The 25288-nt window shown below is 54.4% G+C and overlaps 2 protein-coding genes across 3 annotated transcripts in view; both read right to left on the bottom strand.

The window, feature by feature from the left end:
• CTCF (CCCTC-binding factor) overlaps positions 1 to 1827 on the bottom strand; it is a 38925-nt gene extending 37098 nt beyond the window's left edge. Inside the window, 1 exon segment of the mRNA XM_037815653.1 lies at positions 1658 to 1827. The gene's annotated coding sequence lies outside the window, so the exon portion shown is untranslated.
• Positions 1828 to 11947: 10120 nt separating this feature from the next.
• Positions 11948 to 22231, bottom strand: RIPOR1 (RHO family interacting cell polarization regulator 1). Of its 2 annotated transcripts, XM_037815652.1 has the most exons (22): positions 21076 to 21094; positions 20075 to 20204; positions 19812 to 19964; positions 19591 to 19669; positions 18915 to 18938; positions 18767 to 18820; positions 18470 to 18622; positions 18305 to 18368; positions 18171 to 18214; positions 17966 to 18091; positions 17249 to 17397; positions 17044 to 17173; positions 15463 to 16959; positions 15247 to 15368; positions 14299 to 14431; positions 13924 to 14059; positions 13640 to 13801; positions 13217 to 13375; positions 12871 to 13067; positions 12698 to 12781; positions 12485 to 12575; positions 11948 to 12343 (listed from the first exon to the last, which is right to left on the bottom strand). In XM_037815652.1, the coding sequence occupies exons 1-22, from the start codon at positions 21092 to 21094 to the stop codon at positions 12246 to 12248; spliced, it is 3804 nt and encodes a 1267-aa protein (XP_037671580.1). In that variant the 3' UTR covers positions 11948 to 12245. The 2 variants fall into 2 exon arrangements, with proteins under 2 accessions (XP_037671580.1, XP_037671579.1); XM_037815651.1 differs by having other exon boundaries at positions 17044 to 17397; positions 21076 to 22231.
• Positions 22232 to 25288: the final 3057 nt, after the last annotated feature.

Raw genomic sequence — 25288 nt, 5'->3', positions numbered from 1 at the left:
AAAATGTTAATCCAGACTCTTCTCTCCAAAGCAACTAGAGTTGATAAATCAATTGCTGCAGAGCACTATGTTACAGTATTAGAATAATTAAGGAAGAAGCAAAAACGGAAAACTCTGGCTATTCTACAGGAAGCTTTTTAATGATGCAAGAAAACTAAAGACAGAGTAAATTTAAATACATGCCCAATTTAATTCCTTTTCTCGCCTATAAGAATGTGAAATTTTAGCTTTCCTAATTGATCTAACTCAAAGAAAGCATGAAAACGCTATATATATGTGTGTGTGTGTGTGTATACACACACACACACAGACTTAATACTGAAATAAAGGCTACAGGAAGTCAACTACTAAAGAGTAGTTACATTAGATGTAGATATTTATAAACCATCTGCAGCGAGTGACCCAGCATTCAATTGCAACATCAACCCTCATATTTCAGCGTATGGGCAAATTACCAGTCGAGTCAAGAATAAATTCATTCTGCCCTAACTGGCGCTTTAGATCCGCTTGCACAATCCTGGAGCAGAACTGCCTTCGCCTAGACCTAGAGCATCAGGTACTAAGTGGTGTACTAAGTTAGCATCACAGCATTTTTAAGCGGGAGGAAAACTCAGGGATCGCCTAATGCAACTTAAGACAGCCCATACTCCCGAGTTCAGGATTTTGTCACTTGAGATCAGAGTGAAATTAAGTTTCGATCCCTTTGAGATCTCCTAGCGCACAGAGCCAGGTTGCTGTGACTCCAAGGGGCTGGGGAGTCCGAGTCTAGCTTGGGAAAAAGTAATTAGTACTGAACTCGTGCCTTTTCCGCCCACCTTAGGGGCCGCGCGGGTCTGGTCCGGCCAGGAGCCCCGGCACGACTTTGGGGGCGCAGCAGGGCCCTGGCGGGGGCGGCGAGCGCGCGTCCCCCCGCCCGCTCAGGCGGCGTCGAGGCGCGAGCAGCTCAGCCAGCCTTGCAGAGGGAGCTCTCGGCAGCTCTGGGGTCCCTTTGCTCGCAGCCGCAGCAGCGCCGCCTGCGCCACTCGGCGGAGACGGAGACCAGCGGCGGCGGTGACGGCGCGCGGACTGGGAGCAGTAGCCGAGCAGTCGAGCAGCGGGGAAAACGCGCAGGGGTGACCAGGTAGGCTCCCGGGACCCGGCAGACGGGAGGATGGGCAGCAGGGAACGCGTCGGCCAGGGCCCGACACCCATACCGCAAGGAGGCCGGGCTGCTCGCACAGCGGCAGCGGGTCCGGACCCTTGGGCGAGGCGGACGTAGAGATCGCGTCTCAGCTCGGGCCACCCGCCGCGGGAAGGGCGGAGGACATAGGGCGGGCCACGGCCAAGCGATCGGCCCGGCCAAGAGCCGGCCTCAAGGGCAGAGACAAAGGAAGGAAAATGGAGTCGCCGAGCGCGCGGGCCTCTTAGCCGCCGCCGCCCAAGGCCTAGCGCGCCGCCGGGAGGGAGGCCTAGCAGGCGAGTGAGGGGGGGGTGGCTGGCCCGGCCGCGGCGGCGACGGGCAATGGCGGCGGCCGCGCCACAGCAGGGACGGTAGAGGGAGACAAACACCCCCCGGCGGCGGCGCTGGCGCCGGGCTGCAGCCAGCGCCGACCGGAGCGGCCCCATCGTGACACCTAGAGGCGGCCCGCGAAACCTCCTCCACCCCGGGCCCCCTTACCTCCGCGCCACACCCCCCGCGGCGCCCGCTCCGCCGCCGCTCCACCGCTCCGGCCACCCGGCGTCCCCGGCCAGCTCCGCGCGCCCGCACCGGCCGCCGCCGCTGCCGCTGCCGCCAAAGAAGCAGCTCCGCGCACGGTTTAATCGCTCCACAGGATCGGACACAAAATGGCGGCGGCGCGGTGCAGTGCGCCTGCGTCGGCGCTGCCGGGGCCGCGGGTGCTGATAAGGGAAAGGACGGATCGGGGGGGCCTGCCGGGCGACTAGGGGAGGGCGGGGGAGGAAAGGTGAGGGGAGGGGTTGGCGCGAGGCAGCATGGGAGGTGGCCCCGGGCGCCAACTTTCAAAAGCCGGCGCGATGGCGTCACGGAACGCGCCTCGAACCGCGTCACGCTGCACGCACCCTCCCGCGCCCTAGCCCGGTCGCGCGTGGGCTCTGCGGAGGCCGCGGCATCCAGGTGGGGCGGTCCAGGGCGCAGACTGCCGCCACTGGGAGGTCCCGATTCCGGTCCCCTTGATCTGGTTCCCTAGCTGCAGCCTACGGCCCGCTGACCCCGGAGGAGTCGGGGGCGGGAGAGAAGGGGAGGCTGGAAGAAGCGCGCGCGGGGCCAGGCCGTGGTCTGAGGCGGCTTCTGGGGCTGGCCCCGCCCCCGTCTCCGCCCCAGCTGGGCCCGACCCGCCTTCCTAGCGCCGCGTCGCGGCCCGCCACGGCGTAAGGCCCGGCGGGTCCTTGCGAGCTCCCTGTTCTGCAAACACGATCCCGGGCTTGAGAGCGACGACCATGGGAGCCGTCCTTGCCCAGCAGCTTTCGGTGATCTCTCCGCTTTAGATCTCTGCTTTTGCCCCCGCCTTAGAGGACGGCCTCCTAAAACCGGGGGCAAGAGAAGGGGGCGAGGGCCTCTACTCGGTGACACCCCAACCCACCTCTGCCCAAAGAGACCAGCGGAAGACCAGACTTGACGCTTTTACACTACCATAGAGGCCACCTCTTGCCAAAACGACTTTCTGTATTCGGTGCGGTGTAATTCTGTATTTTCAAACGTTCATTTCTTGTCTTGCCTGAGAACTGCTAAGTTCTCTGTGGGCGGAGTCCTTTAGTGTCCCCACTGTTCGGCCGTCTCTTCCCAGGTCTCCAGGATGCACCTGCTGACCTTAACCAGCCAGCCTTTACCTTGGTCAAGGACTGACTGGAAGGTTAACGTTATGGTGGCTTCAGAAGGAGAGCCCTGTGGTACTTTTGGGAATCTGACTCAGGACGGTATTCTCAACTCCCTTACCTTAGGATATCACAGATAACAAATGGACCCAGCATCAAAGGGACAGCTTTTGTTCCATGAGAATGCGGGCCCAGTTTTGACAGATCTTCTGTTTGTTTTTCCCCCCAAGAGAACCAGAAATCTGATTTTTTGTTTTAAACAGAATTTCCAGGTTTTTAGATGTTGGCAACTAAATCAGATGTTCTTAAACTGCATCAGCTGATTAAAGCACATGCATAGCTGTCAGTTTATGACCTCTGGCTCTTAAGAGGGAAGAGACGTTCCAAGGCCAAATCCTGGGACCCTCCAACATTTAGAAGGTAATAGAGAAGGAAACTTAGAGGGAGCAGCCAGGAAGGCAAAAGGAGATTCAAGGAGGTATTGAATTGTGGAATCCAAGGGCAGAGAGCATTTCAGGAAGGTGAGGAGTGGCCACCTGTGTCTAGTGCTGCTGAAAGGTGTAGTAAACTTGGGCCAGAGCCATGGCTATGGGATTGGTCATGAGAGAATATCATTGGTGACCTTGACTTAATCAGCTTCAGTAGATTGGAGATGTGGTCCTGACTATGGTGGGTTGAAGAGTGAACAGCACAGTGACAGTGAGGACATACAGACAGCACATATAGGCAACTTGAAAGAAGTTTTGCTGTAAAAGGGAGCAGAGAACTTTGGGGATAACTGTAGAAGGACCTGGGTCAAGGGAAGGGATATTTTAAAAGGTAGTGTTCTAGATCATGCTTGTGTGCTGTTGGGAGTGATTCAGTGGAAAGGAAAGATAGGTGATGAAGGAGAGAGAAGGCTTGACCAGAGAGTGAAATCCCTGGGAGGATATGAAGAAATGGAATCCAGAGCACATAAAGAGGATTGATCTTGAATAGGAATGGGGTGCTTCCATCGCGGTAATAAGGATGACAGGTGAAGATGGATGCAAGGCAAGGACTTCTTTGGTGGCATTGGGTACCCATTTGAGGTTTGTGATCATGGGTTTAAAGTTAAAACGTTTGGCCTGGTCGTGTGTCCTCTCCAGGAACATTCAGCTGCTTGGGTACAGGCTTGAGAAAAAGGGATAATAATGGTTTCTCACACCAAGACCAACTTTTCTGACTTCTAATCCTGGGTACTTGCCTTATGTGATTAGATACTCTTCTAGAAATGTGTCAGGTGTTTGGAAAATTAACATATGACCCAGCTTTTTCTAGAAACCAAATTATCCCACTTGTCTCTTATTTGTAAATTAGGGCTCAACCATAAAGAAAAGGCAAACTTAGAGGAAAATTACCAAACAGCTAACTCTGGAATATTTGTGTTTTGCATTTTCTTCAGCCCCACTGCCTCCTCAAACTCCTCCTGGTATACTTAGGCACTTGTATTCTAGATATAGAATATATCTATCGAATCTTTAGCTTCTTTTTCTTTCCAGTATATTTAATAATTTAATTGAGTCACTTTTTCTAAGACTTTACCTCAAACTACTATGAATCTTCCTTCTCTTTAAGAGTAAGCTACTAAAACATCTTCTACATTATTGTGGGTAAATACAAGGCAATGTGTGTGTGTAGAAGGGGCTCAACTACATCAACAAGTATATTTACATCATATTAACTATATTTGCAATGGCATGACCTCTGAGGCATTGGTTAGAAGCCAGGAATGGGGTCCAAGTAGCTTTGGAGCCGGCTTTCTGAAGACAAGGAGCCCACACGCTGCTTTGACAGAAGGCTGAGAAATGCCGAGGCTCGCTAGGAAGGAACAAAAGGAAAGTTTTCTTTTTCTTATAGGAAATTGTGATGTGTCTTACTTTGTGGAATCAGCTATGTGAAGGTCTCCAGATGGTAAACTCCAAAGACCAAGGAATAGGAAGCCAAACCAAAAAGATAGAATGTTCCAGACTGGAAAGAAACAAGCTGAGAGGGAAAAGTAATATGATGAGAGCCTGTGAAATAGTTGATGTGATAAAAATAAGGACAGGTCTGTTTTCTGAACTACAATCCCAGGCTACCCCACCAAAGAGAACTGGGAGCCCACTCTGGTTTATAAAGCTTACTTTTAGACCATTACCTGGAACAGGTGGTACAGGCTGAAAATAGAGTTAGTGTTGGCAAGGTTGTCATGTATGAGTGATGCATTAAGGGAGATGGGAGATTATAAGGGTACCCCTCTTTTGAGACTGTTGTAAGGCCAGGCTGCTCACACAAACTGTCTCCTAGATTTACAGTCCATAGGAGTCTCATTGGAGATGTATGGTTGTCAGGGCATTAACCACCAGCAGAAGGCTGTTTGGTTTACCGCATGGCATTGGTGAAGTCATCACACTCCAGGTTCTGGCCCTCAGTCTTGCAGGCAGAACCAGAAACCCAGTGTAGTCTGTACCCCGAGTGGATTCTTTGCTTAGGGACTCATCATGTTCACAGGGACTTGATGGGTAAACAGAGTCCTGCTTTACTAACTGGCAAGTGAGGTGGTGTTCTCGTGCTGGCAAAAGGCATGGTCTCCCTACGGAATGTTCTGGGAAGGCAAATTACTAGAAAGCTTTTGGTGAGTAGTGAGTTAGATTAAGTGGTGCTAGTTATATAACTGAAATGTTTACTATTACCCACTCTGAATGCTGGAGTCAGATTGTTCTGGATTCAGGTCCTGTCTTGGCTCCTTGTTAGCTGCGTGTTCATAGGTGAATTAGTAACCACTCAACTGCAAGTTTCTCCTCTAAAATAAGATGGTAATTGTACTCACTTCACACAGTGTTAAGGATAAAATGAGAAAATGCAAGTAAAGTTTTGGCCCAGTTCTAGGCATCAGTAATCATACAACAAATGTAAATATTATATTTCTTTTATGCTTCCCATTACTTACTGTCACTCCCAAATCTACCTTCTGATGGACATGGTCATCTAGATTCATCAACAGAACCGTATGAATTACTGATTAGGCTTTCCCTGACTCTAGGAACCATTCTTTCTGGGAAAGGCAACATTATGCTATGATTCTTGGAGAACAATTCCATTTCCAAGATCTTCCTTGGCTCCTGCTGTTGCCCCATGTAAAACTTGCAATAGTCGTGATCACTTACATGTTCTTTTGAACAAGAGAATCAACAAATGAAGAGGAGATGTGTTTATTTTCTGAGCAACAGTGAGTAACAATCTTCTTGCCTATTTTAGGTAAGGCCTAAAGTTAAACCCCAAATGCTCCTGCTTCCTGTGTGCCTGCTATAGGACATGTATGAGACATGATCCAACCTAGCAAACGTTTATTATGCACGTGCTGTATACAGCTCCCTGTGCTACCACTAGGAATACAAAGACGACCCAAGACATGCCTCCTGTCCTTGTTTTCAAGGTTTAACTGGTAAGACTCATTAAAAAAGAGAGAGAGTGAGAAAGAGAAATCATTAATGCGATAATTGTTATAATGGAAAGAAATACAAAGTGTTCGGTTCATAGATAAAGAAGCAAATCATTCTCCAAGGGTGTCTTGGTTTAGTTTGATCTGACAGAATCAAAAGGCATTCTCAAGCCAAGCAAAGGCATGTCCGTGAAGAGCCATAATCAAAGGCAAAAAAGTTCACAAGGGTCTTTGAGGGGAAAGCAAGTCATCCCCCACCATTGGACTAGGGTGTAGAGTGGTGATGCTAAAACTTATAAGACATTTGGAAAGCTATCCATGTCTATCAGCATCAGCTGCCAAGACCAACCACTTTCTTTTAACATTTTAAAGACCTTTTCTCCTACATCATCTCTGGCTGAGACCAAGGGACTTTTTTCCTTTATTGATGTCTGCTTTCTTTAGGCCACTGTGAAAGCTATATTCCTTTTTTTTTTTTTTTTTTTTTTACTGCTTTTTAAAGTCTAAAGGACCCTCTGCACATTTGGGAGGTAGGTTAGTCTTGTCTTCTGTGTTCTTACCTGCATTTTTCAGTCATGCATTGATCACCCTTTAATAATCCATCTCATTCTTGCATTTTTCATTTTGCAAAACACCCTTATGCCTGCCCTTTCAGTTGTTTCCCACTGTTGTATTTGGTGAACCAGGCACAGTTTTGTCCTAAACCTAAGAAATGAAATGACTGTGCTCATGGTCAACCAGTAACTTGTTGGCAGAACCAGAATGAGTGCTCAGGTCTTCCAGGTCTCTCCCTGTTCTCTCATTGGCTGTTCAGAGCTCCTCACTCTGCCAGATAACATTTCCATGGAGATGATGCTTTAGCTCAGAGGCTGCCTTAGATGGGGAAGGGTGCTCCATGAAGCAGGCTCTGGGCCTCCCTGTTCCCTCATCCTCTCCTCCTTCTCCGAATTTCATGTGATTTGGTAGGGGAAAAAAACACAAAGGTTTCTGCACTGAAGACCAGTTGGACACTACTGCTTTAACCCAAAGGAAGGGCTTTAATGGCAGAAATTTTAAGTACTTGGGCTGGCAGAATGCAGAGATATTTGGGGAGCCCACTTATTAATCTATAAGTATATTCTGAATAACTCCTTGGGGCCCAGGTCTGTGCTCCAGGGTAGGTAGCAAAAACCAGAAATAGATGATGCCCCTAGCCTTTGAGTGCCTAATATTTTGTCTGTTAGTCTGGAGAGACCTCACTAAACCTCATGCACATTAGTAGGCAAAAGTCAAGGATGAAGAGGCAAATGAAAAGGTATGGGCTACATGTGTGGGAGGAACAGAGAGGTCACTGGACATCAAGGTGGTCTTATGAAACTTCACAGTTAAGTGAGGATGACTCACGCTTCTGCCTGCTGCCCACACCCTCTCTTCTTGCCCCAGACCCACATGTCAAGCTCCTTTCTGGACACCTGGATGGCCCCAGGCCACTCTTCTCAGCTTTGTCACTGTCCTCCCAGCCTGCTTCTCTAGGGCTCCCCCAGTGAAAGATACCACCATCCATCCATCAGCTGGGCCATTAGAACATCTCTTCAATCCAACCTCTTCTGCATCTCACTGCCCCCAACCCAGCCCAGGCCACGATCACTTCTGACAGCAGCCCCAGACTCCCTCATTTCCTGGCTCCTCCTTTCACACTGCCAGAGTGACCTTTCCAAAGCACAGATATGATCACAGAAGTCCCCTGCTTCATGCCCATGGGTGGCTCCACAGTGCTGTGGGAGTAAATTCCAAACTCCTCAGCCACCCAAGGCTGCTCAGACCACACCCCTGCTCACCTCTTCAGCCTCATTTCTAATTGCTCCTTTGGGCTCTGTGGATTCAGCTTGCTTGCCTCCACCAGACTGACTGCTGCTCTGCCTCCCCTTGCTGTCCCCTGTTCAGGTTTCTGTTCCATTCTCTAACTGGGTTCCCAGTAGTGAAAGTGCATTCTGAAAAGCTGTGCCTCATGGAGGTTAGGGGGAAGTGTTTTGGGTTTTCAGGCTTTTTCTACATTAAATATATTGTGCTTTATACTTGAAATGTTTTCAGATTGCATTTGAGATGAGACTCAGACATCAGTTGGAGAGTTGACTGTGGGGAGCCCAGAGCCAGACACCAGTTTTAGAAGTATTTATTCAAAAGCTATTTCTTGACCACTTACTGTGTACCTGGCTTTGGGTGCTGAGGATAGTAAAGGAAGATGCAGCTTGATCAAATAGCGAGTCACCCAGAGCATGTGTTAAAAAATACATTCCCTTACCCCTCCAAGATCTGAAGAATTTGAATCTCCAGGGAAATTCCCAGGGAATCTTAGAACTGGGCAAGTTGGAAAACCTAACCCAATTTCATTTATATGAAGTATCCAGGATAGGCAAATCATACTATAGAGACAGTAAGTAGATTAGTGGTTGTCTAGGCCTGGAGTGGGGATCAGGGAAAGGGAGAATGGAAGGATTGGAGGGTGATGGCTGAGTGGTGCAGGGTTTCTTTTGGGGTTGATGAAAATGTTCTAAAATTGATTGTGGTCATAGTTGCACAATTCTGAATATCCCAGGGATGCTTGAAGAGGAGGAGGAGGAAGCTATAAAAAGATTCCGAGGCAATGGCTGGAAACATTAGGTGTTAGCCATAGTAATTCATCTGCTTATTCAACCACTGTAATTGGAACCTTTTTTGAGTGCCCTTTGCCCTTGGTGTGTTCAGAGACAAGTGAGACTTGGTCCTTGACATCAAACTTAGATTAGTGGCCATCACCTGCTCACAACCTTCTGAAAGAAGAGCACTCTTTCTCCCAGATCAATGATGGTCTTATTTCTAAATGATAAATTGTGCCTCCTTAGCAGTTTATGTAAAGACAGTGGAGTCCTTCCCAACTCACCCTCCCATATCAGCCAGGCCTGAAGTACCTTTTTCAGACCTTAGTATCCACACCTAGCCACCAAGTCAACAGCCTTCTGTCCATTTGGAGTCAGATGGCCTGAATAGGACATCCCAGAGCTATGAGCTAGGCGGTGGGAGCAGAGGAGGGAGTGTGTCAAATGCCTGGATTCAGCACATTGTACCCACACATCAGGCACAGAAACACACAAGGAAGGCACCCCCACTCTGTGGGTGAGACAAAGAAACAGTCCTCTTCCCACGTGCCAACCCATCTGCTTCTTTGCCTTCACATGCCTTTTTTTTCTTTCTTTTTTTTTTTTGTTTTGTTTTGTTTTCTGCAGCTTTGAATAAACAAAGAAGAATGGGAGACAGGAGAAAAGGTAAGGATGGGAGAAGGTGAGAGGAAGGAGAGGAGTGAGGAGGAAGCTCCAGTGACCACCAAAACAATAAACTGTATCCTGGACTCCCTCGGCCTGGCCCCTTCTTTGCAGTGCTTGCGTATCAGTTTACTTCTGAGGAGAGCACCGAAGACGATGGCCAGGGCATGGCTGCAGCCTCAATGGTAGACTGCTTTGTAGTCACAGGCCTTGAAGGCCCACTGCCATCTGTGCCCTCACTGAGGCTGACACAGGCTCCACAGGACAGCTGGCTGCAGGCTTTCCCTGCCGTGGTGCCTTTGATTCCTGAGGGTGTCATCGACTTGTGCAGCAGGCCCCTGACTATCCTGAGTCTGAGGCAGCAGGAACGAATGCCTCCCCAGGCCCACCTGACAGCAGGGTAGGAGGTGGGGGGCGCTGGGGAGCAGCTTTGCCCCATGTGAAGACTTGTGAGGGGCAAGGGCACCTGTGAGGCTGTGGCTAGGGGCTGAGGGGATGGGATGGGACATGATGACTGCAGGAAGGAAGACTTGCCATCCAGCATCTCACAGACATGGGGAGGGCATGGGGTGAAGGAGGCCCATTCAGCCTGACTTTGAACCACTGATGGAGGGGGCCAAGTGGCTCGTCACTGCTCTGAGCAAGGTCGGCTTGAAGGGGCAAAGGCCTGAGTGTTTATTCCCTTTTGCCCTTTACTTTGATAGCCCTTCATCTCTACCTGGCTGTGCTCACAGTGGTCCAATTCTAGCTCCTCACACACACTCTCAGCTAGAGTTGAATGCCAGGCTTTGGCCTCAAGACCCCCCTTGAAAAAGACAAAGAGTCAGGGGCCTTGTCCCTCCAGCTGGGCTAAGGACATTTTTTCATCTCCCCTTTTCTAGCCCAGACCCAGCTCTCTATGTGGATTGAGCTGTGAGCTCATGCTGGCCCAGTCACCCCTGTCTGCACTTTCCCAGGACCTGGTCACTTCCTCTTTCCCCACCACACAGGCTATGCTTTCAATGCTAGTGGACAGTCCTATCCAGCTTCCCCTCTTGTGGGGCCTCAGGCCTGTGGGGTTATTAGGGGTGGTCTGGGGCTGTAGCCCCTTGCAGGGGCCCTTGGGGCATGGCCAGCTTTGGGTGCTGGCTTGGTCCCTCATCTGTTTGCCTCTGTGCTCCCAGACCATTGCCACCCCAACTAACCCCTCAAGATGGTGAGCTACACCATCATAGCTGCAGAGGGAACACAGAGCTGTGCAAATGTGCCGAGGGCCGTTTGCCTGTGTCTACCCCCACCCTGCCTGGAATGAGCCACCTGCATTCACGCAGGTGTTTCCTGTGCTCCTTCCTGTTGCCGTTTTTCTGCTCAGCTTGGCTTCCCTAAGCAGGTGGTTAAGGCCCCAGCCAAACCTCTTCATGCACAGCTCTAAAACACTGGGGGGTAGGGTTCCCTGGGGATCTGGGTCAAGCCCCCCACCCCCACCCCCTCTATGGAGAACTGTTGGTGCCTCACTAGCTTTTCCTGCATCACAGGCACATACTGTCCCCGGTGCAACCTCTGTACACATGCTGTCAGGCTGCTGTACCACTGTCACAGGCCCTGAGACACCAGAGTGGGCTCAGGGAGTGGGGGAGGCCCAGCCTGTGCACTGTCTCCCTTGCACCAAGATAATGAAATCTGGGTATGGGTGTGGGCTTTCTCAGGCCCTCCTCAGAACAGGGCTGCCATCCTGAAGTCTCACCCCCACCTCAAGTTCCTCACAGAACGCTTAGCTTTTGGGGATTAACAGACGTTCACGTGCTGGGTAGCTCTGGGGGAGCTGAACCCTCTCCCTGGGGCCCTGCTTCCTGAAGCAGCACCAATTGGCTAGCTCTCGGCTGAGTCGGGTTTGTTATTACAGAGGGAAAGGCAGGCTCAGGGAGGGAAAAGACTCACAGTCAAGGTCACAGGGCAGCCATCCGGGTCTCCTGCCTCCCAGGCCCCAGCTCTTCCTCCCTGCAAGGATCTTGTCTCCCTGGCTGTCCAGCCCTTAAGGAGCTCCTTGCTCAGCCCCTCGATAAGCAGCAGCCTGGGCAGAGGGGCAGGCCCAGATGCTAGCGTCCCCTGGTAGTGTTCTGCTGCCCCCTGATGGCCAGGAACTCCAGCTACACCTGCTTAACCAGCCAGCTTCCTCTATGCCCCAGGGCTAGAGCTGTTCCCAGGACAGGCACCCTTTGGGGACCCTCTGGGCCATCTCCACAGTAGGGGACCAATGCCCGAAGCTCCCAGACACCGGGCAGGCCCAGCTGAGCCTCCTCAGCAACGTCCCATGCACAGTGCTCTCTTCCACCGATTTCCAGGGCAAATGCATATGCCACTGTCACAGTTGAGGACACACCAGTGTCAGGTAGGGCAGGAACACAGCAGAGGGTGTTGTTGTAGCATGGGCTAAGAGTATAGGAAAGGCATTTTGCTTTTTTATTTTCTGTAAAACTCTGTAAATAAAATACAAAACCAAAGGACATGGGTGATAGAGGCAGGGTGGCCAGGCCCCGGACACTGATTTGTGGCAAGGGGTGTGCTGAGCCGAGGCTGGGAGGCACTGACTCTACCAACCCCAGGGGTAACAGAAGAATATATTAGATTTTCATTGATAGGAATCTGTGGGGGAGGGGTGTCCGGAGCCAGCCCCCGCCCTCCTTCCCAGTGCCTGGTGAGCTCTGAAAGTGGGGGTAGTGGGGGGGGGGGGCTGTTTAGAAAGCTGTGCTGGCCATGCTGCCGGGCCCAAAAATGCAGGGCAGGGTGTCCAGCGACTCCTCCAGGCGCCGGTGGGCAGACTGCCCCTCTTCCCCTGTAATGGGTGAGGATGGGGTCAGAGGTAGCCCTAGCCCCATCCCAGCCCTCCCAGCCCTGTCCCCAGCTCATTCCTCCTCCCATCAGACAGGATATCCTCAGAACTCCACTTGGCCAAACCATCGTCCCCCAGCCTTACCACACTGTTGCAGGCTCTGCCGGGCAGCTTCCCGCACGGCCTCCGTGTCTGTTTGGCACAGGTACACGAGGGGCTCGATGCCCTCAGGAGCCTGCCAGGGGAGGAAGCATTGAGGGAGGGCCCAGTGAGCAGGTGGGAAAGGCCCACAGCCCAGAGGTGAGGTAGGGGGACTGGCAGGGGAGAGGAAAGGTGGTGTGGGTGGGTAGTGTTCACCTTGATGCAGCCCAGGGCCAGGCAGCCAGCCACTCGTGTCTGTACATCCTCATCCTCGAGCTGGTCCAGGAAGCACAGGAGGGCCTGGGTGGGGTGGGAGGGCAGACTTAGGCAGACACTGGAAGCCTGAGACCCCAGCCCTTGCCCTCAAAGGAGCCTTGGCCAGCCCTTACCCTCTCCCGGAAGGCAGGGCCCAGCGACAGGCTCCGGAGCTGGGTGCTGACAGCAGCCATGACCTTGTTGTTGCCATGGACAAGCAGGGAGCTGAGGGCCCGTAGCCCATCCCTAAGTAGCCGCCCCTCGGGCGCCAACCTCAGGGCCTTCAGAACCACAGCCTGGTCATCTGAGTTCAGATTCCGCACCAGTAAGACTGGAAGAAGGAAAGGATGGGTCAGGACCAGGTAGCAGGGCAAGGAGCCCCCTGGGGTGGGGAAGCCTGGGGTACATTCATGTCCTTGTCCACACCCTCAGGCCCACCCCCACGGTCAGGCTGCTTTGTGATCAGGGCTGCTGGCTCACCCTCCTCTGCAGTCTCGGTCACAAAGGCCTCCATGGTGGAGTGGTCTAGGGCCTCGACATAACTCCAGAACTGGAAGATGGTGAACTGCTCTCCAGGGCCTCGCTGGGGCCTCCTGGGCAGCTTCTGCCCCAGGGCATCCTCCAGGAACTTGAGACACACTGTGAGCGGCAATGCCCCAGGCCTCAGGGTTTGATGGACCCAGGCCCGTAGAGGGAAGAGTGCCCCTATCCCCTCAAGTCCAAGAGCCCCCTGTCCAAACCGTATCCATCTGGGTGCTTTTGCCCCAGGGCACGAGCCTTTGTGATCTGTTCACAGTGCTCAGCTCAGTATGTCTGTGTGGGCTGGCCTGGCTTTCCCTGAGGTCCCTATCACTGGGGATCTGAGATGAGAGGCAAGAAGGGGCAGGGGGGCAGCCCACTCACCAGCCTCGGCTAAGCCTGGCTGGCGCAGGGAGAGGCGGACATCATACTGATCGCAGAAGGTGAGAAGTACCCGCTCCACAGGGCAGATGAAGGGGCTGAGTCTCTCTGTGCACTGGTTCCAGAAGGTCAGGAAGCCGGGCCGAGAGGCCGAGAACTGTACCACTGGGAGGAGGTGTGGGAAACCATCAGCAACAGGGCAGGCAGGCAGGCAGGCAGACGTGGAAGGGGGCAAAGGGGCGAGAGCTTGGGGCAGACCCCAGAGCCAGAGTCCACAGGGTCTTTACCTTCCTCCGCAGAGGTAGCAGGGATCTCCCATCGCCTGCTGAGCTTGCATACTGTCTCGAGCACTCGGGCCTCCCGCAGCAGCCGCTCCAGGGCCTGTCCTTCTTGGCAGCGCAGGGGCCCAAATGTGCCCAGTTTCTGGAGAACAGGGGTGGTCAGGTAGCTCAGATCCCAGGACTGTAAGTCCCAGCATGCAATGGGAGAGGTTGGGGGGAACCAGCATGTGGAAGGTGTTGCATTCAGCAAGGGTCAGATGCCAGGGCCCTGGGGCAGTGGGGTGTGGAACTCAGAGGAGGTGTGGAGGGCCAGGACTGAAGTGCAGGGCTCTCTGGGGTAAGGGGCCGTTAAGAGGGGTGGGGGACCACCGCAGGCCTCACCAGCAGGAGGCAGCTGCAGTGGTACAGGTGCTGGACCAAGGCAGCATCCAGAGCTGGACACCCTGTGCTGAGGGGGTGGGCACTGGGTGAGTCTAGGCCGTCCTCAGCCCCAGGCTCCAGGCTGCTTGGGGGCCTGAGAGAAAAATGGGGTCAAGCACCCCGGGAGCACAGATCACCACCTGGTCACATTTTTATTGAGCTTCCCCCATCCCAGGATGAAAGAACAGACAATGCATAGACAACAGATAATGGGTAAGTTCACAGAGAACTACTGGAAGGAGGAAGGGACTGGGAGCAGCAGGCGGTAGCAGGGGTCTCCAGAGTCAGTCTGCTCTGTGCCACCGCCAGCTAGGACTGCTGGGCCTGCCAGGGATGGGATGGGAGGGAGTAAGGATATAGGTGAGATGGTCTATGAAGTGTGGACCGCAAAGGGACTAGCGCCCAAGGGTCACAGGGCACAGGGCCACAACTTGGGCAGCAGCAGTCGGAGGAAGGGCTGGATACAACCCTCAACTGGGATTTGGCAAAGACTCTGGGACAGACAGCCAACAGGCTAGAGCCTCAGGGAGCTAGGATCGAGATGGAGGGGCTTGATGCTGGGGGACCCAGGTTGCATGGGGAGGCACTGAAATGGCCCATACACAAGGTGGGTCCAGGATGAGGCCAAGGAGAGAGGAAGAGCTGGAGGCTCACAGGAAGATGGGGACTGGTGGGGAAGGAAGGCATTCTAGTGACAAGCAGGAAGGCGGCCAGCAGCACTGGGGATACAGATGGGGTTGAAGACATGGACATCAAGGACGCAGAAGGAGAGGTACAGGGGAGGGGGGAATACAGAAACACCTGCCAGTAAGACCGTTCCCTCATGCCCACCTCCAGTTTTGCTGCCCTCATATGCCCCACCTGCCTGTTCCCCCTCACCTAGCCCCATCTAACCTCTTCCCCCCTCACCTGTCTCCAGGACAGTCATTGTCTTCACCTTCATCTTCGTTGAGGAAGCTGAAGCTCTCCAGGGCATGCTCCACGGTGATGCTAAGGCTGGAGGCCCGGCTGCGGGTCAGGCCTTGTCTCTGCTGGGGTTGCAAAGGAAGTCAGAGCTGCCGCCACTGCCTAGCTGCCCTCCCTGCGATGCTGCAGCCCAGCCCAGCCCAGCCCAGCCCTCCTCACCATCAGCAGACTCTCCAGTCGGGTCACCTCCTGCTCCAGGCCCTGCAGCTCAGGGAACTGGCCTCGATAGTCATCCAGGGCAGCCGCCAGGGCCCCCAAAGCCCCCTCCAGCCTCCTGTCCCCAGCTCCTCCAGCTGCTCCTGGGACTGGGGCTTGGGCAGCCATAGCCAGGCTAAGGTCTGAATCCTGGGGTACAGGGGCTAGGGGTGAGGGAGGGGGACTTGGGCTCTGAAGGATGGGTCCTGGGGAATTTGGGACAGGTCTTATGAGGGGTTCCCTACCAGAACAGGTAGGACTTTGGTAGGTGCTGGGAGCTATGGGCTCTGCCTGAGTGCAGGGTGTGGAGACTAGAGAGCCACAGGGCAAGGAGTTCCTGCCTGGGAGGGTGGGGTCTGCATGCACAGAGGGGCTGGTGAAAGTAACAAGGTCTGGAGAAGTGGAGGGGCTTACAGTTTTAAGGGGGGGGCTTGTGGCAGAGTCGATGGGACTTGTGGAGGTCTGGACTGGACCTGTAGCATTAGCGGTAGGACTTGTAGTAGGGCCAGCTAACATCCCGGTTTTGTGAGTACGGCTTGGGGAAGTATGGGGAGGGCTTGGGACAGTTTGGGTGGGACTTGCAGTTGTACAGGTAGCGCTTGCAGTAGTGTTTGTGGAACCTCCAGTCGTGTGTGTGGGGCTTCTGCTGGTCTGAGCTGGGCCTGTAGTAATTAAGGTAGAGAGTATTGGCTTGTGGGTGGAGCTTGTGACCATGTGGGTGGGGCTTGTGATAGTCTGGATTAGGCCTGTGCTGTTGGGGGGAGGGACTGCAGCACTGGAGGGAGGGCCTGTAGTGGTGAGGGCAGAGACTGGGGGCTTGTGGGTAGAGCCTGTGGTAGTGTGGGAGAAGCCTGTAGCACTGTAGGTGGGGCTTGTGGCTCTACAGGTAGAGCTTGTAGTGGTGAGAGTAGGGCCTGGCAGTTCAGGAGGGCTGGAGTCAGTGGCCTTGTGAACTGAGTCTGGGTATGTAGATGGGGCGGGGTCTGCAGCTGTGTGGGCAGGCCCTACTGTACGGAGGGTAGGACTTGTGGCAGAAAGGCCAGGGTCCAGGGCAGGCGTGACAGGATGAGGGTGTTCTCCATGGGTGGGATCTGGGTGTCCAGGCAGGCTAGGTACCCAGGCTGGGCTTTCTAGGTCCACAACCTCCACTGAAGCCTCAGGCAAGGCAGCGTCCACACTGGCCTCACTGATGTGGCTCAGAGTCCGGCTGTAGGGGATGTGCCCATTGGCTAGGACTGGGGCCATGGCCCGCTCCTCATCCACGGGCCCAGAAGTGGGGGTCTCAGGCCTACAGAAGGCAACTTGGACGGGCAGGGGTTCTGGCTGCTGCACCAGGGGCCTGGGGGCTGAGGAGTGGCGGGCTGCGCCTGAGAGTTGTGGGCTGGAGGAGTCATCTGAAGATTCGGATGACAGGGACCACGCTGTCCCATTCTCCAGCTCCTCCTGCCGCCGCAGCATGTTCTGGGAGAGACAAAAGGGTATTTCAGGACCACCCCCGAGGGGCTCTTGGGGGCTTGTGAGGCCAGGGCCTGGGCTGTGACTCACGTAGAAGGCCTGTTCCCGAAGCGAGGGTGTGTCTGGTGGGCTCTGGCTATAGGTGGAGAAGCGCTTGCTGACTGTGGAGGCCTTGTTGACAGTAGAAGTGGCTGAGGGCTGGTCATCCTTGTCGAAGGGACTGGGGAAGGAAGGGGCTGTTAGTAGGTCCCACAGTCCCCCTGGCCCTGGCCTCAAACCCCTCAGCCCCAACAACCTCCATGTGACTTCCAGGCTAAGCTTGATGGTGCCGAGGTCATTGATGTCCACAGCCACAACCTGCGGCAGGGCGGCAAACAGGTCCTTGGTCTCACAGGACACGCTGCCCACGACCACGTGGTTGGCCAGGCCCTTCAGCTCTGTCACCTGTAGCCAACAGCAAGCAGCAGGGTCACAAGGGTGTAGGAGCCATGAGGTGGGAGATCACAGCTCTGAATTTGTATATCACTGAGGTTGCGAGAGCTGCAGAGGATCATGAGGTCACACATTCACAGGGGCATGGGGTCACAAAGAGGTCACAGGGACTGGAGTTCTCAGGTGTGTGGGGCCAGGGCAGCTGGAAGCAGTCTGCGAGCATGGGGATCACAGAGGTCTGAGCTTGCAGGGTCACCGAGGTCATGAGGGTCACAGCTTCCTGGGAGTCCAAAAGGTCAAATGCTCATAGGGTCAGAAGACCATGAGGAAGTCACAGGCTCAAGGGGGCCACAAAGTCATAGGAGTCACAAAGATTGTCATTCTCTAGGCCACAGAGATCATGAGGAAATCACAGGGCCATGAAGGTCATGGGTCACACATTCACAGGGCCATGGATCATGAGGAGGTCACAGGGGTTGGAGTTTGCAGGGTCTTGGGGTCATGAGGGTCACCAGGAGTTCACAGGGTCTTGGGGGTCCCCAGGGTCATGGTGTTCTACAGTCCTGGGCAGGGACATCACCTTGATGGACAGGAATTCTGTGAGCAGAGGCAGAAAGATGGTTTCCTCACTGTCCCACACCTGCTTCCCACTACCCTCAATGCGGCCCCGGAGTTTCCAGCGCTGACGACCATACTTCATGCAGATCTGGCGGAAGAGGTGGGGTGAGGGCAGTCCTCCAAGTACCGACCCCACCATCCCAGCCCTTCCTTGCACATCCTCATACCTCATACTGATCACCTACACACAGCCGGGCGAAGCCAGCCAGCCCTGGGGGTAGGGGCAGAAGTAGATTGCCATGTTGGGAGGGGTCCCAGGAACAGCCTGCCCTGCCACCCATTTGACCCCATGACACGGTACCTTTCATCCGGAGGTGGAACTCGCCCAGCTGTGCCTCTAGCTCGCTCTCCAGCACACACATGCTCTGGGAGGGAGGGGACAAGGGCAGGAGGGGGTCAAGAACCAGCCCCGCTCTCCAGCTCGGCCACTCCCTGTGCCTCTGCCTCATGAGCACCCGTCCCTCACCTCCGTGTACTCTCGATGCCCCCGACTGGCTTCAGCCAGGCTGTCCCGGGCCTCGCGGCTCCCTGGGGATCCAGTGCTGTAGGCACGGACCATGTTGTAGGCACCATCCCGTAGACGCCGCTGGACACAGTATGCCTCATACAGCTCATCAATCTAGCAGGTGAGGGGGGTGGCAGGGGAGGGCCTGAGACTGCTGGGGTCAGTCATTCACTCACCGAGCATCCCCTACCCCCACACTGCCCCATGACACCGCAGTCCCCCCCCCCCCACATGGGCACATGCATGCTGCACAGATACCTTGCTGGCGTGGAACTCCAGCCGTCGTAGGAAGCGTTCAATGGACTTGACTTGCTGGGGGAAAAGGGGGTCAAGAAGGGCCTGAGGCCAGGGCTCTTTACCTTCCCCATAAGCCAATGCTTCCCATCGCCATATAGGACACACTTACCTTGTCCAAGTCATACAGGAAGCCCTGTCGGGGGGAGATGAGAAACGGACTTAGGAGGTATGGTGAGAACTGATCAGCAGCACTTGACTACCCATACCTCCCCTTCCTCCTCTCACACCACAGTTCACATCACTGCAGCCATCAGGAACTGACCCTCCTTCCTGCATGTCTGGTGACACATCTGGTCCCCAAGATCCCTCCAGCACCCCCTCTCCACCTCTTCCCTGGGACCTCTCCTCTGGCCCATGGCCTCTGGGGAGAGTTCTGTGTCTCATGGCTGGTTCCGTCTGCTAGGGAACTCCTATTCATCCTTCAAGACCCAGCAGAAATGTCCCCCCCTATGGGAAGCCCTGACCTCTTCCCCAGGAAGAGCCAAGTCTTTCTCTTTAGTACCACTACAACATAATCTGTTGTCTAAGACTGTGGGGAACTGACCCACCCCACTGGAAGCTCTCGGGGGGGCAGTACTGGATCCCAGACAGGAAGTGTGCACAGCAAAGGAGTTGGGGTGGAACCCCCCAGCCTTCCGTGATATCTCCTTTTTCAGTCACATCTAAACTAAGTCATTCCAGAAAACAGCCCCGATGTCACCCAGGGCTTGTCCTGCCCAGTCCCCAAAACCACAAAGGCAAAGGAGAGGGCATCATCCAGGGCATCTCTGCCTCTCCCCACTCACCAGGCGGGAGTTCCTCTTGGACTCCTTTATCTGCCCCTGAAGTTTGTCCTGCTCTTGCTGGTGTACTTCCAAGTAGGCCCTGGGGAAAGGTGAGGACAAGAATTGGTTTACCTCTCCAGCCCCCTGCTGCCCAGGGTACAGGCAGTGGAGAGAGGAAGCTCTGGGCTGGGAAAAGTTCCTACTAGCAAAAGGGGAAAATGGTTGGAAAGGGAGTTGCATACCTCAAGCCTCGCTTCAGCGCAGCATACACTTCATCAAGTCGCTCAGGCTGCGGCACCTTCGGGGCTGGGTGTGCCACGGAAAACATTCTGGACACTCGGGAGAGCGCTGGGGGCTTCCGTGGGGGCCCCGGGGGGCTGAAGGCCGGGAAGCTCCTGGAGTAGAGGCAGTGCTCAGAAAGGGGCCAGCTGGAGTCCCCTAAGCCCTCATTACACATCCCAGCCGAATCCCATGCGACTCTCCTGACCCTCCCTCCGCCGCATACCTGGGCCCCCGCTCGTGACTGCTGCCGAGGACACCTGCGAAGGACTGGCTCCTATTGACCCGGGCGCTGAGCAGGCGGCGCTGCGGCCGCACCGACAGGGACATCATGGAATGAGTCCGTGCGGGGCTCCCTGGAGGTGGCGAGGGAGGGTATCCAGCACCAGTGGGACCCGGGAAGCCCTCTCCCCGTGGCCCGGTCCCAGGCCCGGATCAGGTTCTTCCCGATCACCAGGTATGGCTGACCCCTCGGGCTCCGGCCTCCATACTCAGCCCTGCCGGCCACGGCCCGACGCCGGGAGTCCGGCAACCTCGCAGTCCTGGGAGCTAATGACAGGGCGGCCGCGGGGGACTGGGACTCAGCGTGGCCTCGACTCGGCCCCCGCTTCCTCCTGAGATGCCGGCTCCGCCTGCCGCAGCGCAGGAAGGGGGGTCGTGCGAGGACCCTCCCGGGTCTGGGAAGGGGCAGGAAAGGGGCGGAGCGCGCGAAGAATGCGCGGAAGTGCCTGTTTACCCGGGGGCGGGGCGGGCTCCCCAGCCCTGCCCCCTGACCCCCCCCCCCGAAGTCGACCTAGAGCGCCGGCGCCCCCACCCCGAGAGGCCGCGGGAGGTTACTGGGCGGGGTGCGCTCTCCTATCCCTGCGGAGCGGCCCAACAGGCCCGGCCAGCGCGGGTTTGGCTCCCGCGACCCGCCCGCCGGAATAAGCCGGCTCCCCCCTAGCCCCCGACGGCGTCCCGGCGCCAGAGTCCTCCCGGCGCCCTGCAGCCGGGGATTCCCAGAGTGCGGGGCAGGGCCGAGAAGTGCCCCGCCCCCTCGGCTTTCCTGCGGCTAGGAACTGGAAACTGAGTCACAGGCAGAGGCCTTCGCTCGCGCCCTAAGCGAAAAGGGATCTTCGGCAGACCCCCACCTGGCTCCGGAGAACCGCGCACCCCTGGCCCCCAGAATCTGGCTCCACACCCCTTGGGGCAACCCGGGCACCTCCGCAGCCCCAGGCCGGGTCCTACCTTTCTTCTTGGCACTCATGGTAGGTCCGGGATGGCCCTCGCCGGGCGCTCGCCCCCCGCGTCCCCGCCGGCCCCGGCTGGGCTCCGCGCTCGCTCCCAGCGGCTCTGGCTCGGGCTCCGGCTCCTCCCGACACCGCCCCCCGCCCAGTTCCTGCCGCCTGACTCAGCCCGCCGGGATGGGGCGGGACCGGCCGGACCAGGGGGCGCCGGGGCCTCGGTCCGCCCGGCGCACGGGAGAGGCGACCGGGGATTCCCCTCGGGGAGATTGACTAGGGTCCTCTCTGCTGGCGTCGGGATTGTGTAAAGGGATTGAACGCTTCGGTGAATATGGGGGTTTAAATTAGAATGAGGGGCCTGAGCGGGGACTTTAGTGAGGACAATGAGAATGGGGGAGGGGGAGCTCAAAGACTGGGGGTTGAGAGGGGCTGAATTACACTGAGGGTTGAGGTTCTGAGTTAGTGAAGGGTGGTGACTGGCAGGGGCTGAGAGAGTGGAAAGAAGGGCTGGGGTGCCGAATGGAAGGACTGTGTCAGTGGCGGCAGAGAATAAGGCACAGAGCATGAGGGCCTGGGAGGCTGAGAAGAGAGGGGCTAAATGTGCTGGATGGATCAACCCTATGTAATGTGTTGCTGCCTCAGGAAGGAAGCAGAGAAGGAACTGGACACAGAGAGTCCCACAGTTCCATGCACCACCCCAAGGGGGTGCTCATCACCAGGGAAGAGGATCAAGTCCCTCTGCCTACCCAGCCCTCCTTTCTGGCTGCAGCTGCATGCTAAGGCTGAGGCTCCATCCTCCTGGCCCCCAGCCCACAAGGGCCCCTTCAGGGCCTGAATCCTCTTTGTGCTGGGCCCTTCCCTCCCCAGTGCTGGTCTCTAATATCCCTCATCCATCTCTGACCTGGATAGAAACCACCACTCTCAGGGTCCTCAGAGGGACTGGATGCTCCCCCACCCCATAAACACTCCTTGTCCTTTGAGGTTCAACTCTGCCCCACTGTGCTTCCTTTCTCTAGCACCTGGGGTGGGGCCAGGGGTCTGCATTTCCAACAAGCCCACCACTCCCATACAAATTCAGATGCAAGAGGTCCAGGACTCCGGTTTAGAAATGCTGTCTTTCCCTACGTCCCTGAAGACCGGACACTGCACCCTACACCATAGACTGCCCGCCCACCTCTGGCCTCTCTGCTCTCTTCAGCCACCCCCCACAGGAACACCCCAGTCTTATCACCTTCCTCTGCAATGCTGTTTTCCTAAAGGACAACCACCTTGACCACACCTTCAGGCTGTCTCCATCACCCCAACCCACCTGCCTTCTACCTGAGCCCTCTGTTCCCTTGAGCCCTCAGCTCATTTATTCAGCCACTTCCTGAGTGACAGCCCTGTGCCAAACAGGTACCAGTCACTGGGGGTGCAGCCCTGCACAGAGCTCAGAGTCTGCCTCTGCTTTCTTTCTCTCTGCCAGCCTTCATCCAACCTTCTCTTCCCTACTTACCCTACGCACACTCCCCAGCCTGGACCCACAGCCACTACTCCATCACTCGCCTGCTGCTAATATCCTCAGCGCTCTGCACCTCTCTCCTACCTGGCAGAAACCAATGCTGGGCAACCCAACTCCCTGCTTTCTCTGCACCTGCACACAGACTGGCAGGAGCTGCCAGAGGTCCTGGCACAGCAGCCCGGCTGGAACCACAGAAGTTATCAACCTCAGCCAGGCTCTCATTTTTCCACCAGGTAAATCCTCACGTGTGGCCCTTGTCATCTCTCCCTTCTCGTGAAAGATGTTTCAGACTTTCTCTACAAGCTTCAAACAAGCTGAAGTCATTCCCACTTAAAAAATAAATAAATAAAAACAACCCTGGAAACCACCCAAAGGTCCATCTGGAATAGATGTTGGGATACTATACAGCAAAAAGAATGATCTATAATGACATACAACAATATGGATGAATTTTATGACATAATTTTGAGTGAAAAAAGCAAGACACAAGAGGGAACATAGGTTCAAAAAAGGCAAAACTAATGTATGGTGATAGAAGTCAGGATAGTGATTACCCTTGGGAGGTAGTACCTGGAGGTGGTTTCTGGTAATGCTCTATTTCCTGAATTGGATGCTGTATATGGTTTGTTCACTTGTGAAAATTGACTGAGCTGTACACTTAGGACACATACCCTTTTGTTTATATGTATTATAGTTCAGTATAAAATTAACTTAAAAAGCAACTACAGCATCAATCTGGACCCGGCATCGTGGGATTGAGAACATCTTCTTGACCAAAAGGGGGGTGTGAAATGAAACTAAATGAAGCTTCAGTGGCTGAGAGATTTCAAATGGAGTCGAGAGGTCACTCTGGTGGACATTCTTACACACTATATAGATAACACTTTTTAGGTTTAATGTATTGGAATAGCCAGAATTAAATACCTGAAACTACCAAACTCCAGCCCAGTAGCCTTGACTCTTGAAGACAATTGTATAACAATGTAGATTACAAGGGGTGACAGTGTGATTGTGAAAACCTTGTGGATCACACTCCCTTTATCCAGTGTATGGATAGATGAGTACAAACATGGGGACAAAAACTAAATGAAAAATAGGGTGGGATGGGGAGGATGATTTGAGTGTTCTTTTTTATTTTTATTTTTTATTCTTATTCTGGTTCTTTCTGGTGCAGGGAAGGTGTTCAAGGGTAGACTGGGGTGATGAGTGCAAAGCTATAAGATAGTACTGTGAACAGTTGATTGTACACTATGGATGATTGTGTGGTATGTGAATATATCTCAATAAAACTGAATTTTAAAAAAAAGCAACTGCAAAACCACATGACCTCTCTGTGGGCCTATCTCTCTCTCCAGTTACCGCCTGCCCTCCCGTGCCCCCATTTCTCTCTTCCCCTTTCAGAGCTGAGTCTCTTGAAGAGATATCTGCCCCCATTTCTTCACCACACCCACCCACCCCTCTTCCTAACTGGTCTGCTGTCTGTACCCGCCACTACCCTGATTGGCCTGGACAAGGTCACCAGTGACCTCCCAGTTGCTGAATCCAGTGTCCAATGTTTAGTCCTTATCCTTCTTGATCTCAGTAAAGCTTTTGGCTTTGTGACTCCCTTCCTCTTCCTTGAACCCTGCCTTCCCTGGAATTTTGAGATGCACAATGCTCCTAGTTACCGACCTCTTTTTCTGGCCTTGTATTCCCCGTTCACAGGCTGTGCACCTCTCCCCCAGCTAATTGTTGCCAGTTTCCTTATCTCTGCCTTGCCCACACTGCCCTTCTGAGCTCCTGGCCTGTATATCCAACTGCCTGCCGGATGCCTCCCCAGAAACCGAGTGACAATGCGGGGGTGTGCTGAGATTGAGATCCTCAAACCAGTCTTCGCCTCTCTGTGATGGCCCCACCATCTTGAACGCTGTGTTCAAGATAGACGTTGGGAGTCATCTTGGACACCTCAGTCTCCATTACCCTCTACATGGGCTCAGTCACCAACTCTTGCCAAGTCTACCTCCTAAACGTTTCAGGCATCTGTCCCCACATCTCCCCCCACCATAGCTAGAATTCATCACCTCTCATCATCTCCTAACAGGCTCCCTGCCTCCATTCTAACCCACAATGATACATGATTCTCTATTCGGCAACAACACTGCTCTCCTTAAAATTACAGTCACCTGACAGAGCTGATAACTGACATTACTGAGTGCTTTCTCTGTGCCAGGCACTGTGCTTCACAAAAGCCATCTCATTTAACTCTGGCTACAAAATGGGGTAAGTCCTGCTAGCCCCACTTTACAGATGAGAAGTCTGAGGCTGAGTGTGGATTACATCTGTGTGACCTTGAGCAAGACACTTCTTAATGATTTGGGTCTTCAGCAACCCGTCTGAAAATGAAGATAATCACCACCACCACCACCACCACCACCACTACCACCATCTCACAGGGCTCCTGAGTAGGGGAGTTGGAGTGGGCACACAATAAATGTTAACCATTTTTGTTATTATTATTAACAATGATGAGACTGCCCAAGATTACACAGCTGGTAAATGGTGGGACCAGGATTCAAACCCAGGCGTACTGACCCCAGGATTTGAAATCTCTTAACATCCCTCTCATGAAACATCCTTGGCCACCCTCCTGTCCCAAGGATAAAGTCCAGACCCCTCAACAAGGCCCACAAAACCTTTTAGGGTCTTACCCCCACCCTCCTCCTGCACATACTTCTAA

Source organism: Choloepus didactylus, chromosome 22, assembly GCF_015220235.1.
Source record: "Choloepus didactylus isolate mChoDid1 chromosome 22, mChoDid1.pri, whole genome shotgun sequence".
In the NCBI taxonomy this organism is placed as follows: domain Eukaryota; kingdom Metazoa; phylum Chordata; class Mammalia; order Pilosa; family Megalonychidae; genus Choloepus; species Choloepus didactylus.
This window is presented reverse-complemented; position numbering and strand designations above follow the sequence as displayed.